General features: G+C 44.4%; 1 protein-coding gene across 1 annotated transcript in view; it reads left to right on the top strand.

The window, feature by feature from the left end:
• spire1a (spire-type actin nucleation factor 1a) overlaps positions 1-18711 on the top strand; it is a 74836-nt gene that overhangs the window by 28759 nt on the left and 27366 nt on the right. Inside the window, exons 5-7 of the mRNA XM_029736102.1 lie at positions 9208-9282; positions 11224-11388; positions 18364-18447. Coding sequence (XP_029591962.1) covers positions 9208-9282; positions 11224-11388; positions 18364-18447 — 324 coding nt within the window. The remainder of the gene's footprint in view (positions 1-9207; positions 9283-11223; positions 11389-18363; positions 18448-18711) is intronic.

Raw genomic sequence — 18711 nt, 5'->3', positions numbered from 1 at the left:
ATTGCCACCTGCAGATAGTGAAAATCACGCAACTCAACCATCTGTTACTCAGTCAATTCTTAAGGTAGAGACTTCTTATTCAGGATTCTGTTTCTGTCTACCCCAAAGACAACGTGTGTGAAGCAAGAGCTTCCTGTGACAACCGGAAGTGGTTAAAAACACCCAAGAGCTATTGTCATATTGCCACCTGCAGATAGTGAAAATCACGCAACTCAACCATCTTTTACTCAGTCAATTCTTAAGGTAGAGACTTCTTATTCAGGATTCTGTTTATGTCTACCCCAAAGACAACGTGTGTGAAGCAAGAGCTTCCTGTGACAACCGGAAGTGGTTAAAATCACCCAAGAGCTATTGTCATATTACGTGCGCATAGTGAAAATCACGCAACTCAACCATCTGTTTCTCAGTCAATTCTTAAGGTAGAGACTTCTTATTCAGGATTCTGTTTATGTCTACCCCAAAGACAACATGTGTTGAGTAAGAACTTCCTGTGACAACGGGAAGTGGTTAAAACAGCCTAGAGCTATTGTCATATTAAGTGCGCATAGTGAAAATCACGCAACTCAACCATCTGTTTCTCAGTCAATTCTTAAGGTAGAGACTTCTTATTCAGGATTCTGTTTATGTCTACCCCAAAGACAACGTGTGTGAAGCAACAGCTTCCTGTGACAACCGGAAGTGGTTAAAAACACCCAAGAGCTATTGTCATATTGCCACCTGCAGATAGTGAAAATCACGCAACTCAACCATCTGTTACTCAGTCAATTCTTAAGGTACAGACTTCATATTCAGGATTCTGTTTATGTCTACCCCAAAGACAACGTGTGTGAAGTAAGAGCTTCCTGTGACAACCGGAAGTTGTTAAAAACAGCCAAGAGCTATTGTCATATGGTCAACCTGCATATAGTGAAAATCACGCAACTCAACCATCTGTTACTCAGTCAATTCTTAAGGTAGAGACTTCTTATTCAGGATTCTGTTTATGTCTACCCCAAAGACAACGTGTGTTGAGTAAGAACTTCCTGTGACAACGGGAAGTGGTTAAAACAGCCTAGAGCCATTGTCATTTGGTCAACCTGCATATAGTGAAAATCACGCAACTCAACCATCTGTTACTCAGTCAATTCTTAAGGTAGAGACTTCTTATTCATGATTCTGTTTATGTGTACCCCAAAGACAACGTGTGTGAAGCAAGAGCTTCCTGTGACAACCGGAAGTGGTTAAAATCACCCAAGTGCTATTGTCATATTACGTGCGCATAGTGAAAATCATGCAACTCAACCATCTGTTTCTCAGTCAATTCTTAAGGTAGAGACTTCTTATTCAGGATTCCGTTTATGTCTACCCCAAAGACAACGTGTGTGAAGCAAGAGCTTCCTGTGACAACCGGAAGTGGTTAAAATCACTCAAGAGCTATTGTCATATTACGTGCGCATAGTGAAAATCACGCAACTCAACCATCTGTTTCTCAGTCAATTCTTAAGGTAGAGACTTCTTATTCAGGATTCTGTTTATGTCTACCCCAAAGACAACGTGTGTTGAGTAAGAACTTCCTGTGACAACGGGAAGTGGTTAAAACAGCCTAGAGCTATTGTCATATGGACAACCTGCATATAGTGAAAATCACGCAACTCAACCATCTGTTACTCAGTCAATTCTTAAGGTAGAGACTTCTTATTCAGGATTCTGTTTATGTCTACCCCAAAGACAACGTGTGTGAAGCAACAGCTTCCTGTGACAACCGGAAGTGGTTAAAAACACCCAAGAGCTATTGTCATATTGCCACCTGCAGATAGTGAAAATCACGCAACTCAACCATCTGTTTCTCAGTCAATTCTTAAGGTAGAGACTTCTTATTCAGGATTCTGTTTATGTCTACCCCAAAGACAACGTGTGTTGAGTAAGAACTTCCTGTGACAACGGGAAGTGGTTAAAACAGCCTAGAGCTATTGTCATATGGACAACCTGCATATAGTGAAAATCACGCAACTCAACCATCTGTTACTCAGTCAATTCTTAAGGTAGAGACTTCTTATTCAGGATTCCGTTTATGTCTACCCCAAAGACAACGTGTGTGAAGCAAGAGCTTCCTGTGACAACCGGAAGTGGTTAAAATCACCCAAGAGCTATTGTCATATTACGTGCGCATAGTGAAAATCACGCAACTCAACCGTCTGTTTCTCAGTCAATTCTTAAGGTAGAGACTTCTTATTCAGGATTCCGTTTATGTCTACCCCAAAGACAACGTGTGTGAAGCAAGAGCTTCCTGTGACAACCGGAAGTGGTTAAAATCACCCAAGAGCTATTGTCATATTACGTGCGCATAGTGAAAATCACGCAACTCAACCGTCTGTTTCTCAGTCAATTCTTAAGGTAGAGACTTCTTATTCAGGATTCCGTTTATGTCTACCCCAAAGACAACGTGTGTGAAGCAAGAGCTTCCTGTGACAACCGGAAGTGGTTAAAATCACCCAAGAGCTATTGTCATATTACGTGCGCATAGTGAAAATCACGCAACTCAACCATCTGTTTCTCAGTCAATTCTTAAGGTAGAGACTTCTTATTCAGGATTCCGTTTATGTCTACCCCAAAGACAACGTGTGTGAAGCAAGAGCTTCCTGTGACAACCGGAAGTGGTTTAAAATAGCCTAGAGCTATTGTCATATTGCCACCTGCAGATAATGAAAATCACGCAACTCAACCATCTGTTTCTCAGTCAATTCTTAAGGTAGAGACTTCTTATTCAGGATTCTGTTTCTGTCTACCCCAACGACAACGTGTGTGAAGCAAGAGCTTCCTGTGACAACCGGAAGTGGTTAAAAACACCCAAGAGCTATTGTCATATTACGTGCGCATAGTGAAAATCATGCAACTCAACCATCTGTTTCTCAGTCAATTCTTAAGGTAGAGACTTCTTATTCAGGATTCTGTTTATTTCTACCCCAAAGACAACGTGTGTGAAGCAACAGCTTCCTGTGACAACCGGAAGTGGTTAAAAACACCCAAGAGCTATTGTCATATTGCCACCTGCAGATAGTGAAAATCACGCAACTCAACCATCTGTTTCTCAGTCAATTCTTAAGGTAGAGACTTCATATTCAGGATTCTGTATATGCCTACCCCAAAGACAACGTGTGTCTATTCTTTTTGCAAAAAAAACAAAAACACACACACAATTTGGCCATAGGTACATAGTATGGGGCTTAGAGGCTTATACCGCCTTCAATAGTTACTTTCGTTCAAACGATTCAAGAACCGTCAGACCTAGAGCTCCGAAATTTTAGAAACCTGTTCTAGAGCTCAAGTCGATAGTGCACGGTGATTTATGGGGCTCTAGAAGGTTCTCTGACCGAGAAACCGCCTCGTACATTTGCAATATTTTCAATTCATTTTGAATATCACGGACATGGCGACATGTAGAAATGTCCCAGAGTCGCAAGACTAGGTGCATTGAAACCGCCTCGGCCCATAGAGACGGACCCCAATGTCTCTGTCCGATAGCTCATTCAGGGGCCCCGTAGTAACGCCCTGAAAAAGTGGATTTTCAGCACCAATTAGGCCATTGCTCGGGCACCGAATGACCTATCGAGCCGAAACTTGGGATTCGGGGTCGCCTCACATAGGCCTACACATAATGTCAGAGCTGGACCCGCAGCTATAACGTAACTATGTGTTTTAGGTTTTTTTATGGTTAAAATTGAAAGCACTGTGAATTATGGGCCTTCTCTGACATATGTGATAGTTGGCTTCTATACGAGTTGGAAAAAGTGGATTTGGTGTCAGATGCTATCAGTTTGGTGTCAAAATGACATCTAATTGACTGATGGACGCTGACTGCTGGGTGACGAGCAATGGAGAGGAACCACAGTCACTGCCCGGCCATCCCGAGTTCATCGAGCCAGTCAATAATGCATTTCTGCAGTATTTTTGAGCATGCCTAAATTTGTGATGCTAAATGCCCATTGAATCATATTGCAAACGTAACGCGCAATATTGCAAATGTAACGCGCATTTGCAAGATGATTCAACAGCAAAAAATATCACCAAAGTTGACATGATGAAATCAACACAACGAGCGATGGAGAGGAACCACAGTCACTGCACGGCCATCCCGAGATCATCGGGCCAGTCAATTATGCATTCTGAGCATGTCAAATTCGTTAAAAATGTTAAAAGCAACAGAGTCCCACTTCTCCCTCATCATACATGACAAGTAGACCATCTGCGTTGATTGATGGCTCAACATAGGGATATATATCATTTGGGCAGTATAAATGCCATTTGGAACATGGTTCACTGACTTTTGGGTTTGGAAACCGACTTCCTATGATCGTACATGGCAAACGGACAAACATACTGATTTGGCACATTCAATACTTTCATACATGTATAATTGACAAAAAAAGAATTGGACATTTAATTTGCACATTTCTAATGGCATTTGGCAAAAAATATAAATATGTGACTTTTGACTTCCTATGAAATCATATTCCAAATGCACAAATCATATGCCTTATGCACAAGCAAATATGTCACTTTTGACTTCCTATGAAATCATATTCCAAATGCACAAAACATATTCCAAATGCCTTATGCACAAGCAAAAACAACCCAAAAAATTATGTCAATAAAATATGTCAAAAGTATGTCCATACAGCTCTTATACATGTGTAATTGACATAAAAATCAAAAAAAATTCGAAAAACGGTCCAGAAACCACTTTTTTAGGGTTGAAAAGTTTTCAAAAAATATGTCATTTTTTCAAAATTTGACACTTGGGACTTGAATTGTGTTACATTTGCAATATGAAAATTCACTGCGGAGAGCTCTAGCTATCTTTTGGATATTTGCTGTAATTTGGCACTTGCAATACTTCCACAAGTGACAAAAAAAAGCATTGGATATGTCATTTTGCAAAAAAAATGAAAAAAAAAATGTCACTTTTTTCCTATGAAATCATATTCAAAATGCACAAATCATATGCCTTGCGCACAAGCAAAAGCAACCCAAAAAACGACATCAATAAAAAACGTCAGAAGCATGTTCATACAGCTCTTATACATGTGTAATTGACATAACAATCGAAAAAAATTCGAAAAACGGTCCAGAAACCACTTTTTTACAAGATGCTACGTTTTCAAAAAAAATATCATTTTATCAAAATCTGAGACTTGGGTAAGAATTGGGTATCATTTGCTGTATGAAAAACCAAGGTGGAGCACGCTCGCCATCTAAAGGAAATTTGGGGTGTTACAATTGGCAATTGCCATCGGAAAATTGCCATATGATTGGCCCGGAGATGGGCCGATTTGGGTGGTTATTTCAATCGTGTGTATGATTCGTGCTATGCCAATATGTTGCCATGTTATTTTGTCCAAATCAGGGGGGTAATCCCTTACCTCCCCCTCACTCCTACCACCATCCCTTACCTCCCCCTCACTCCTACCACCATCCCTTACCTCCCCCTCACTCCTACCACCATCCCTTACCTCCCCCTCACTCCTACCACCATCCCTTACCTCCCCCTCACTCCTACCACCATCCCTTACCTCCCCCTCACTCCTACCACCATTCCTTACCTCCCCCTCACTCCTACCACCATTCCTTACCTCCCCCTCACTCCTACCACCATTCCTTACCTCCCCCTCACTCCTACCACCATTCCTTACCTCCCCCTCACTCCTACCACCATCCCTTACCTCCCCCTCACTCCTACCACCATCCCTTACCTCCCCCTCACTCCTACCACCATCCCTTACCTCCCCCTCACTCCTACCACCATCCCTTACCTCCCCCTCACTCCTACCCCATCCCTTACCTCCCCCTCACTCCTACCACCATCCCTTACCTCCCCCTCACTCCTACCACCATCCCTTACCTCCCCCTCACTCCTACCCCATCTCTTACCTCCCCCTCACTCCTACCCCATCCCTTACCTCCCCCTCTCCTACCACCATCCCTTACCTCCCCTCTCTCCCTCACTCCTACCCCATCCCTTACCTCCCCTCTCTCCCTCACTCCTACCACCATCCCTTACCTCCCCTCTCTCCCTCACTCCTACCACCATCCCTTACCTCCCCTCTCTCGCTCTCCCTCACTCCCACCACCATCCCTTACCTCCCCTCTCCCTCACTCCTATCACCATCCCTTACCTCCCCTCTCTCGCTCTCCCTCACTCCTACCACCATCCCTCCTCTCTCCCTCACTCCTAGCACCATCCCTCACTCTCTCTCCTGCATCCCCTCTCCCTCCCTCACTCCTACCACCATCCCTCACTCTCTCTCCTGCCTCCCCTCTCCCTCACTCCTACCACCATCCCTCACTCTCTCTCCTGCCTCCCCTCTCCCTCACTCCTACCACCATCCCTCACTCTCTCTCCTGCCTCCCCTCTCCCTCACTCCTACCACCATCCCTCACTCTCTCTCCTGCCTCCCCTCTCCCTCACTCCTACCACCATCCCTTACCTTCCTATTTAACAGATGTTCCTCCAGGTGTAGTGAAAGCCCCTAGCTTCAACAGTGCAGTAATACACACATCTAAAAAGAATGGAATTAAGACGAGCGATGTCAGTGTGTGTGTGTGTGTGTGTGTGTGTGTGTGTGTGTGTGTGTGTGTGTGTGCACTACCGGTCAAAAGTTTTAGAACATTTACTTATTCAAGGGTTTTCTACATAAATATAGTAACACTTTTTTGGTTACTACATGATTCCATGTGTGTTATTTCATAGTTTTGATGTCTTCAGTATTATTCTACAATGTAGAAAATAGTACAAATAAAGTGAAAAGCCCTTGAGTATGTGAGTGTTATACTAGACCTTCTATCTTAATACTTGCATAGAATAGTATTTACAGCAATATTTGAATAGGATGAAATTTCACTAGAATACAGTACATAATTTTTCCACATTTTGTTACGTTACAGCCTTATTCTAAAATTGATAAAACATTTTTAAAAATCAGTCTACACACAATACCCCTTAATGACAGAACAAAAACGGAAATATCACATTTACATGCATACATACATGCATACATACATGCATACATACATACATACATACATACATACATGCATACATACATGCATACATACATACATACATACATACATACATACATACATACATACATACATACATACATACATACATTATTACATACATTATTACATACATACTTTTTCAGACGGTTTAACTCAGTTCATTGTTGAAGCACCTTTGGCAGTGATTACAGCCTCGAGTCTTCTTGGGTATGACGCGACAAACTTGGCACACCTGTATTTGGGGAGTTTTTCCCATTCTTCTCTGCATTCAAATTCAAGTCTGGGCTCTGGCTGCGTCACTCAAGGACATTCTGAGACTTGTCCTGAAGCCACTCCTGCGTTGTCTTGGCTGTGTGCTTAGGGTCATTGTCCTGTTAGACTGGGGAGAAGGTTCACCTTCCATGGTCCTGAGACTGGAGCAGGTTTTCATCAGGGATCTCTGTCGTTTGCTCCGTTCATCTTTCCCTTGATCCTGACTAGTCTCACAGTCCCTGCCACTGAAAAACATCCCCACAGCATGATGCTGCCACCACCTTGCTTCACTGTAGTGATGGTGCCAGGTTTCCTTCAGAAGTGACTCTTGGCATTCAGGCCAAAGAGTTCAATCTTGGTCACCTCCCTGACCAAGGCCCTTCTCCCCCGATTGCTCAGTTTGGCCGGGCAGCCATCTCTAGGAAGAGTCTTGTTGGTTCTGAACTTCTTCCATTTAAGAATGATGGAGGTCACTGTGTTCTTGGGGATCTTCAATGTTGCAGACATTTTTTGGTACCCTTCCCCAGATCTGTCTCGACACAATCCTGTCTCGGCGCTCTACGGACAATTCGTGACATGCACTGTCAAGTTTGCGACCTTATATAGACTGTGTGTGTGTGTGTGTGTGTGTGTGTGTGCGCCTTTCCAAATCATGTCCAATGAATTGAATTTACCACAGGTGGACCAATCAAGTTGTAGAAACAGCTCAAGGATGATCAATGGAAACAGGATGCACCTGAGCTCAATTTCAAGTCTCATAGCAAAGGGTTTGAATACTAATAATCATAAGTTATTTCTGTTTTTAAATATAATACATATCCTAAAGTTTCAGCTTTTCGCTTTGTCGTTATGGGGTATTGTGTGTAGTTTGCTGAGGATTTTTGTTTAATCCATTTTAGAATAAGGCTGTAACAAAATGTTTCATTCATGTGGACAGGGAAACAACTCCAATCTTGAAGCATGGATTCCAATTGGTCAGACCAGCATTGAACAGTCCTTAGCACGGGTACTTCCTTTTTTAGTTTCTGCCTGTAGGAAGAGAGGGGTGGAATGGAGGCGTGATCTGATTTGCAGAAGGGAGGGTGGGGGAGGGCCTGTTAATCATTCTGAAAGGGTGAGAAGCAATTGAGTTTTTGATGCGCGAGTAGCGCAGCCAATGTGTTAGTAAAAATGTTGTAGCGTATTATTCAGATTAGCTTTTTTAACATCCCGTTACAAGAAATGTGGCCTCAGGATATGTGGTTTCCAGTTTGAACCAAATCTAGTGTATTTCCTTGAGCGCCGTCGTGCCAACGGCTTCAGGAAGAATATACACGGCTATGACGATGACCGAAGAGTACTCTCTCTCGGGAGGTAATGAGGTCGGCATTTGATTGAGGTATTCTCGGTTGGTTAAACAAAAGGACTTGAGTTTGTGTTCGTTACCACAATCGCACCATGAGTAAGTTACTCATGATGTACACCTCCAACTTTTTCCCCAGAGTTCTTTAATCCTGTCTGAAAACCTCCCCAGAGTTCTATAATCCTGTCTGTGCAATATACTGAAAACCCAGCTGGCTGTATAGACTGGGACAGTATATCCGGAGAGAGCCAGTGGGGCTCTGCTGTGACCAACAGTAGTGAGGAGCTGACAGACAGATGATTTTAAATGCATCATTAATTCCACATTGCTTTATCCCCACTGAGAAGTTCAATGTGGACTGTCTGCTTGAACAAGACCTATATCTGAATATATATCTAAAAACATATTGATTTTTAGAAGTGTGCCGGACATAAAACGGATAAATAACACTGCCCATGATCTTCTAGTGTTGACCCAGAGCCATAGTGCATAGCAACACAGGGAAAATAACTCCCACAGTGTATTAAACATATAACCTCTCACGCTCTCCATTCCTGTCTTCCCCCTTGTAGAACCTTCGGCGGATGGAACGAGACACTGGAGAGGAACCAATCAGAGATGTCAACGAGCTACAGAATGCTGACTGGGTAAGAGTAACCTAATGTAGCGGGCGCTACAGAACGCTGACTGGGTAAGAGTAACCTAATGTAGCGGGCGCTACAGAACGCTGACTGGGTAAGAGTAACCTAATGTAGCGGGCGCTACAGAACGCTGACTGGGTGAGAGTAACCTAATGTAGCGGGCGCTACAGAACGCTGACTGGGTGAGAGTAACCTAATGTAGCGGGCGCTACAGAACGCTGACTGGGTAAGAGTAACCTAATGTAGCGGGCGCTACAGAACGCTGACTGGGTAAGAGTAACCTAATGTAGCGGGCGCTACAGAACGCTGACTGGGTAAGAGTAACCTAATGTAGCGGGCGCTACAGAACGCTGACTGGGTAAGAGTAACCTAATGTAGCGGGCGCTACAGAACGCTGACTGGGTAAGAGTAACCTAATGTAGCGGGCGCTACAGAACGCTGACTGGGTAAGAGTAACCTAATGTAGCGGGCGCTACAGAACGCTGACTGGGTAAGAGTAACCTAATGTAGCGGGCGCTACAGAACGCTGACTGGGTAAGAGTAACCTAATGTAGCGGGCGCTACAGAACGCTGACTGGGTAAGAGTAACCTAATGTAGCGGGCGCTACAGAACGCTGACTGGGTAAGAGTAACCTAATGTAGCGGGCGCTACAGAACGCTGACTGGGTAAGAGTAACCTAATGTAGCGGGCGCTACAGAACGCTGACTGGGTGAGAGTAACCTAATGTAGCGGGCGCTACAGAACGCTGACTGGGTGAGAGTAACCTAATGTAGCGGGCGCTACAGAACGCTGACTGGGTGAGAGTAACCTAATGTAGCGGGCGCTACAGAACGCTGACTGGGTAAGAGTAACCTAATGTAGCGGGCGCTACAGAACGCTGACTGGGTAAGAGTAACCTAATGTAGCGGGCGCTACAGAACGCTGACTGGGTAAGAGTAACCTAATGTAGCGGGCGCTACAGAACGCTGACTGGGTAAGAGTAACCTAATGTAGCGGGCGCTACAGAACGCTGACTGGGTAAGAGTAACCTAATGTAGCGGGCGCTACAGAACGCTGACTGGGTAAGAGTAACCTAATGTAGCGGGCGCTACAGAACGCTGACTGGGTGAGAGTAACCTAATGTAGCGGGCGCTACAGAACGCTGACTGGGTGAGAGTAACCTAATGTAGCGGGCGCTACAGAACGCTGACTGGGTGAGTAACCTAATGTAGCGGGCGCTACAGAACACTGACTGGGTAAGAGTAACCTAATGTAGCGGGCGCTACAGAACGCTGACTGGGTGAGAGTAACCTAATGTAGCGGGCGCTACAGAACGCTGACTGGGTAAGAGTAACCTAATGTAGCGGGCGCTACAGAACGCTGACTGGGTAAGAGTAACCTAATGTAGCGGGCGCTACAGAACGCTGACTGGGTAAGAGTAACCTAATGTAGCGGGCGCTACAGAACGCTGACTGGGTGAGAGTAACCTAATGTAGCGGGCGCTACAGAACGCTGACTGGGTGAGAGTAACCTAATGTAGCGGGCGCTACAGAACGCTGACTGGGTGAGAGTAACCTAATGTAGCTAAAAGAAGCGGGAGCGGAGTCCCAACATCACTTTTTCAGGGGAAATGGAAGTTAGTTTGAAAATACTGTATCCCTGAAAACCAGAAAAAAAATCTGCTTTCTGACGACACTGCGGACGGTGCGGTAAGAAAGACCATAATTCTCTTATCCGTCAACACAGGAACAGGTCTGATACTTGACACCTAGATGCATACTGTAAAGATCTAAATGTTGACACTATTGTCTGTGGTTGGGGTCAATTTCAAAAATCAGGAAGTACACTGAAAGTTGCATTCCAATTCTCTAAAATGAGGAAAATGTAGAATTTGACATTTTGCTTTACTTTCTGAATTAGAAATGAAATGAACCCCAACCCTGCTATTATTATCTGGTGTTCCTCAGGCTAAGTTCTGGATGCAGGTGATGGGTGACCTGCGTAACGGGGTCAAGCTGAAGAAGGTCCAGGAGAGACAGTACAGCCCTCTACCTATAGAGTTCCAGCTCACACCTTACGAGATGCTAATGGACGACATCCGCTTCAAACGATACAAACTACGGAACGTCACGGTGAGGGAGTTAAACATGGAAGAATATTATCTTAAGGAATGATGGATGTTCATGTTTTTTGAAGTCATCGTGAAGGGAGGGTCTCATCTGTTAGCCTGTTTCTACGTCTCTGAGCTCGAATTCACTGGGGGGGCAGGGTAGCCTAGTGGTTAGAGAGGGAGGCAGGTAGCCTAGTGGTTAGAGGGGGGAGGCAGGTAGCCTAGTGGTTAGAGGGGGGAGGCAGGTAGCCTAGTGGTTAGAGGGGGGAGGCAGGTAGCCTAGTGGTTAGAGGGGGGAGGCAGGTAGCCTAGTGGTTAGAGAGGGAGGCAGGTAGCCTAGTGGTTAGAGGGGGGAGGCAGGTAGCCTAGTGGTTAGAGGGGGGAGGCAGGTGGCCTAGTGGTTAGAGGGGGGAGGCAGGTAGCCTAGTGGTTAGAGGGGGGAGGCAGGTAGCCTAGTGGTTAGAGGGGGGAGGCAGGTAGCCTAGTGGTTAGAGGGGGGAGGCAGGTAGCCTAGTGGTTAGAGGGGGGAGGCAGGTAGCCTAGTGGTTAGAGGGGGGAGGCAGGTAGCCTAGTGGTTAGAGGGGGGAGGCAGGTAGCCTAGTGGTTAGAGGGGGGAGGCAGGTAGCCTAGTGGTTAGAGGGGGGAGGCAGGTAGCCTCGTGGTTTAGAGGCAGGTAGCCTAGTGGTTTAGAGGGGGGAGGGGGGGGGGGCGGCAGGTAGCCTAGTGGTTTAGAGGGGGGAGGGGGGGGGGGCGGCAGGTAGCCTAGTGGTTTAGAGGGGGGGGGGGGGGCGGCATGTATTTTTCTGTTGTTTATTCCCACTATTCCAATTCTGGGGCTGTGTCTATACATTTACTACTGGCAGTGAGGCAGGCATTTGGGCCCGCCAGGGGGTTAACGGGGGGAGACTGGGGAGACAGCAGCCATTGTTCCTATCTCGGGCACAGGGGTAGTTTCTGGGGCCTGGACTTTCTTCTTTCCTTTGTTGGTTATTTCATCACGCTGTAACTGGGTCAGTCTTCTCTGAATGTCTTTTCCCTGTTCAATCGGTCTCTGTTCATCCTTCCTGTGTTTTTCCACAGCATGAATCATATAGTCACAGAACTCCTTGTAAGGTTTTGAAGTAAGTCCCACCACATCCTCCAGCCGGCTCCTTACTGGCTTCCACCACTGAAGTCCGGAACATAGTTATTAGTTCGTTCCCCTCTGGATCTTGTTCTGTCTCCATCCTCCATCTTTTCAGTTGTCCATGTAGGTATGTAGCCGGGTTTTCTGTATCTCCAATGGCTTCACCTCTCAGAACTTTGGGGTCAACTTTCGTTGGGTACGCTGTCCTTAATGCCCGCCAGATTGCGGGTCTATATCTGTTGAACATCAGTCCATCCATCAGCACTTCCTCTTCTGTGCCGTTGATGCCACCGTTCTGCATAATCTCTCCCATTCTCTGCACGCTCGTTACCCTTGCTAACAATGCCTTTAAGTCACCCACCGCCAGCAATTTCCCATTGTGTGTTCTTCAAAGGTACTGATCCACTTCCCTGCTCCCTTATGGAGATCTGGCAAGCAGGCAACCAACCCTTCCAGGTCCTGCGCAGCCCATGGTATATAGTGTCCCTCATGTCCTTTTATCAGGATTGGACCCTGTTTTCCGTAAAAGCCAGATTCTTTCCTTGACCCTTCTCTACGGGCCCTGGGGTAGTTGTCTGCAGGCTCATCCCTCATATCCTCATGCATAACTGTGGGCCACAGCCTCGTCTTGTCTTTCTTGCCTTCTCTTTGCTTTCTTCTTGTTTTGATTTGAACCATTGCTCATCTATTTTTTGTTCCATTACTTGACTTTCTCTTTCTAGTCTATCCTTATAGGATCTATCACTCTATTCCTCTTCTGCTTCACTGAGACTGTTCTGCTTGGTATTCTGCTAGTATTTTTAGGCCTTTCCTAAAGTTCTCTTCCTTTCTGTCTTTTGTTCTTCTTTTTTCTCTTGTATGTGGCCCTGATGACTCTCTTTCTCCTATTGCGGTTTCCATTGCTGTCAGTGCTTTCCTCAGGCCCCCATAGCAATTGAAACTGCTCTGTTCTTGTGTGCTTCACAGTCCTTGTCTTGCCTTTGTCTGTTGAGTGAGAGGGTGCACATATTGCACCAGCCTCTTCTCTTTCTTCCGGCATCTCTACTTCACCTTTTATTTCCATATGTCCAGTTATCATTGGAAACTGCCCGTTGGAATAAGGTGGGGGTTTAGCCGCCCGTTCTGCTTTTCCTTTGTTCGCTTCGTCATCTTTCTTCAGTGTTTCTCTTGCTGCCTTCATGTTTTGTAACAAACCCACTCCTTCTTCTTCTTTGAACATTCTCAGTATTTCATTTTCTCTTTCTCGTTTATTTTTCCTTTTCTGTTTTTTTGTCATTTGGTTTATGGTTCTTTATCAAAGTCTCCATTTCCTCACACAGAGAGACATTTAATGTCCCTACCTCTGGCCATTTGGTGTTCAGCTTTCTTGTGCATTTTTCCCATTTTTTTATAGAAGTTTTTATTATTTATTTTTGGTTTAGGGGGTGTCTAGCCCCTAAGATCTCCACTGGTGTTCTATTCATTTTATCAATTGTCTACTCTGTTGCTTTTAACTTTATTCAATGTAGGAAATCCTATTTAATACCCTTTTTCCTTCTAATTTAGTTATTTGTAATGTCTATCCTTTCTTGTCATTTCTTTATTTGCGATATCCTATCTTTTTATTACTTATTGTTTCGTTTCTGATTTTACTCTGTCTATTCTCAGCACCAGTTCCTATTTTACTAAATTTCTCTCTTCTGATGTCTGTTACCTTACACTTCTGTCCTCCCCTCAGACTGTAATCAAGGAGAAGCAGAAAGACACTGTAAAGAAGCAGATAGTCTTCTACGCAGGGTTATTACAGGGTTCTGCTGCTACACAGTGTTTATCTGTCCACTGTTTTCCTCCTAGTGGTTCTTCACGGTACTATAATATCTTTAGCTGGTACTATAGACTATACCACGGTATTGTTCCTTATGTATTTGTTGTCACTGTTTATTTTAGTCTGAGTTTATTGTAATCGTATAGTGTAGTTTGTGTTCATCCGTATGTTTTATTTTCCCACTTCACACCCCGTTATATACTATGTGTCTTGCTTAATTATTTTCAGCACATTTTATATAATCCGCAATGGTCACTTTAACACACTATTATGTCAATGTCCTATCTTTGCATAGCTTCTTTTGTCCACTATTTATTGATTTTGCTCTCTCTCTTCCCAGTTGAGAGTTAGATGCACTCTCCTTAACTTAATTCAATTACCTGTCACAGAGAGTCAGTCCCTCCTCTGGACACACACACACACACACACACACACAGCAGTTTCTAGCTTGCTCTGATGCACTTCCTCAACACAGAGAAACTTTCACTTCATTCAGGCATTTATCTTCCACTCATTCAGATTTTTATTCTTATTCGTTCACACACACTACGTTTTACCTATAACGACCTATAGTTTTTAGCCTGACCTGATTCAGTTCCTCAACACAGGAGACATTTTACAGGATTTTATGGTATGACGGAAGTTCTGCCTAATCGGGTCAGTCTCCCGTCATATCCTGTTCACCCACCTAGTGCTGGCCTCTGTTTTTTCCTTCAGAGCGGTATCGTGGTGTGACCTGCTGATTTACAGACCCCAGTTAGCTAGACGGAGCATTTTATCCGCAGGATTTGTTTTTGCAGTTGAACCTCGCCTAATCGGGTCGACGTTTTCCTGCACCCTATCTGTTCACCCAAGCAGACCCCCAATCTTGGGGCGTTATTGTGAACATGCCACCCAGGCAGATCTCTTTCTAATTGTTTAAGAACGATATCGTGGATTTTTATTTTATTTGTGTTGACAATATGTCCAGGCAGCCGAAGCCCCACACCAGGCCAGGCAGTCCAGCCAAGGAGAGCAAACAAATGCACCAATTGGGCCACACAAGGTCCCCAGATGAATGGCCCAGCGAGAGGGGCAACCCGAATCACACACCCAACATGATCCGCCTGATCAGGTTGATTGGGCTGTATTAACTTCTCAGGGCTACGTGGGACGCTACCGTCCCACCTGCGGGACGCTACCGTCCCACCTGCGGGACACACTATTCAACAGCCAGTGAAATAGCAGGGCGCGAAATACAAAACAGTAAAAATCTCATAATTTCATTTTCTCAAACAATCAACTATTTTACACCATTTTAAAGATAAGACTCTCGTTAATCTAACCACATTGTCCGATTTTCAAAAAGGCTTTACGGCGAAAGCATAAAATTAGATTATGTTAGGACATAAACTTCACAAGAAAAACCACACAGCCATTTTCCAAGCAAGGACATGCATCACAAAAACCAAAAGTACAGCTAAAATATTCACTAACCTTTGATCTTCATCAGATGGCATTCATAGGACTTCATGTTATGCAATACATGTATGTTTTGCTCGATAAAGTTCATATTTATATCCAAAAACAGCATTTTACATTGGCGTGTGATGTTCAGAAAATGTATTCCAACCAAAACTTCCAGTGAATATGCACATCAATTTACAATAATACTCATCATAAACGTTGATAAAATTGACAACAGTTATTGAAAGAATTATAGATACACTACTCCTTGACCCAACCGCTTTGTCAGTTTTCAAAATAACTTTATGGAGAAAGCACATTGTTCAATATTCTGAGTACATAGCTCAGCCATCGAAGCAAGCTATACAGCTACCCGCCAAGTTCTGGCATCAACAAAACTCTGAATTAGTATTACAAATATTCTCTTACCTTTGCTGATCTTCGTCAGAATGCACTCCGAGGACTCCTCTTTCCACAAGAAATGTTTTTGTTCGAAATACTCCATATTTATGTCCAAATACCTCTGTTTTGTTCGTGCGTTCAGATCACTATCCAAAGGCATAAAGCGCGAGCGCAGTTCCAGAGACGAAAAGTCAAATAGTTCCATTACTGTTCGTAGAAACATGTCAAACGTTGTTTACAATCAATCTTTAGGGTATTTTTAACATAAAACGTCGATAATATTCCAACCGGACAATAGCATATTCATTCAAGAAGAAAAAGGAGGGGCGCGCTGTCGGGCTCGCGCATCACCAAGTCGTTTGTCCTCAGGCAGTCAACTCATTGACTGAGCTACTATTCTCTGCCCGGTAACAGGAGAATGATGAAAAAACTTTCTGAAGGCTGTTGACAGCCAATGGAAGCCTTAGGAAGTGCAACGTGACCCCACAGACACTGTAGTTTCGATAGGCATTCAAAAGAACTACAATTCTCAGATCTCCCACTTCCTGGATGGATTTTTTCTCAGGTTTTTGCCTGCCATATGAGTTCTGTTATACTCACAGACACCATTCAAACAGTTTTAGAAACTTCAGAGTGTTTTCCATCCATATCTACTAATAATATGCAAATATTTGACTCTGGGCCAGAGTATTAGGCAGTTTACTCTGGGCATGTTTTTCATCCGAAAATGAAAATACTGCCCCCTACACCCTAAAAGGTTAACGCACATCCCAAAACAGGTCCTGAAACAGTCGAGCTCGGCCAAGCAGAATCAAACGGGACAACCCCACCCAACCGGCCCAAACATGCAGGTCCGTTGAACGGTCCAACCAACGCAAGTGCAAGCCCCCCCCCCCCCCCCCCCCCGGCTAAACACCCGACAACAGCAAGGTCCACAACCCCCCACAAACTCAGCCCTCACAAATGTGCATGCAAAATTACATTCACCAAAGCTTAAGCAATTTATTGAATTCAAAAGCTCTTAGAATTACTAGGTTGTTTAGAAATATAAGGACGTGTCGCCTCTCCTGCTGAGACCGAATCTCGGAAGCAATCTGCACAAACATTCAACTATGTAAGAACAAGCTTACCTGATATAGTTGGGTGGCCACCCGTTTGCGAGATCGCCCAGAAAAACTGTCGCCAGTCAAAAACGCCACTGTCGGATGGTCCCTTCAGCTCCTGGCTAGCTCGCCATTTATGTAGTGGAATATTGCCTCAAAAATATAACACTCTTACAAGAACTTGTGAATTCAATATAGGCTTTAATACAAAGTAGCAAAGCCGAGCTGGTCCATGGAACAACTGACTCCCCTCAGCACTGGCTTTGCTTTTATACACATACAGCATATGGGTACATCCCATATGTAAATGAAATTACTTCCCTTAGTCCTTCTGCCACCATTATCTTTTAGTTCGAGTTCTTTGCTTGTTTACGCCCAGTAACGCCCATCTCTGCTTCTGGTTAGATTATAATGGTGGCAGGACCCCTTATGTCAGACAAAAAATAATACATTTATTGTATACTAATATTTCACTTGTTGGGCATTTTACCACCATCCTCCTTCCTGTGTCCTTCTGACATTAGTACGTCTGACTGTCATAAATGTGCTTATGGCCCTGACTTAATGCTGCCATAAATGTACTTATAGCCTCAGCTAATGTATGTCCAGATGTAGCCAATGTAACCATTGTTCCTGTGTTTCCTTAACATAGCAGTTGCACCTAGTTACATTACATTAACATAGCAGTTGCACGTAGCTACATTACATTAACATAGCAGTTGCACCTAGCTACATTACATTAACATAGCAGTTGCACCTAGCTACACTACATTAACATAGCAGTTGCACCTAGCTACACTACATTAACATAGCAGTTGCACCTAGCTACATTACATTAACATAGCAGTTGCACCTAGCTACATTACATTAACATAGCAGTTGCACCTAGCTACATTACATTAACATAGCAGTTGCACCTAGCTACATTACATTAACATAGCAGTTGTACCTAGGGTCATTACATTAACTCCCACATCTCCATTACAATAACAGGGGATGTTAGCATTTTATATCATACCCCTAAGACATGCTAACTTCTCTCCATTACCATAACAGGGGACGTTAGCATTTGTGTGTACTCACTACCTCTCCTGTTCTGATGTGTTGTTACTCCAGCTGAATGGAGACATCCCTCCCAGGTTAAAGAGTGGTCATGAGGTCATCCTGGACTTCATCCGCTCCCGACCACCTCTCAACCCTGTGAGTACTGACCTGGTCTCTGACCACCTCTCAACCCTGGGAGTACTGACCTGGTCTCTGACCACCTCTCAACCCTGGGAGTACTGACCTGGTCTCTGACCACCTCTCAACCCTGGGAGTACTGACCTGGTCTCTGACCACCTCTCAACCCTGGGAGTACTGACCTGGTCTCTGACCACCTCTCAACCCTGGGAGTACTGACCTGTTCTACGACAGACATGATGGGGATGATGAGGAGGATGAATTGAAAAGATGGTGTATTGC

This window comes from Salmo trutta, chromosome 36 (genome assembly GCF_901001165.1).
Source record: "Salmo trutta chromosome 36, fSalTru1.1, whole genome shotgun sequence".
NCBI classification, from domain to species: Eukaryota; Metazoa; Chordata; class Actinopteri; order Salmoniformes; family Salmonidae; genus Salmo; species Salmo trutta.
The sequence above is the reverse complement of the archived record's forward strand: the minus strand, read 5'-3'. Positions and strand labels throughout refer to the sequence as shown.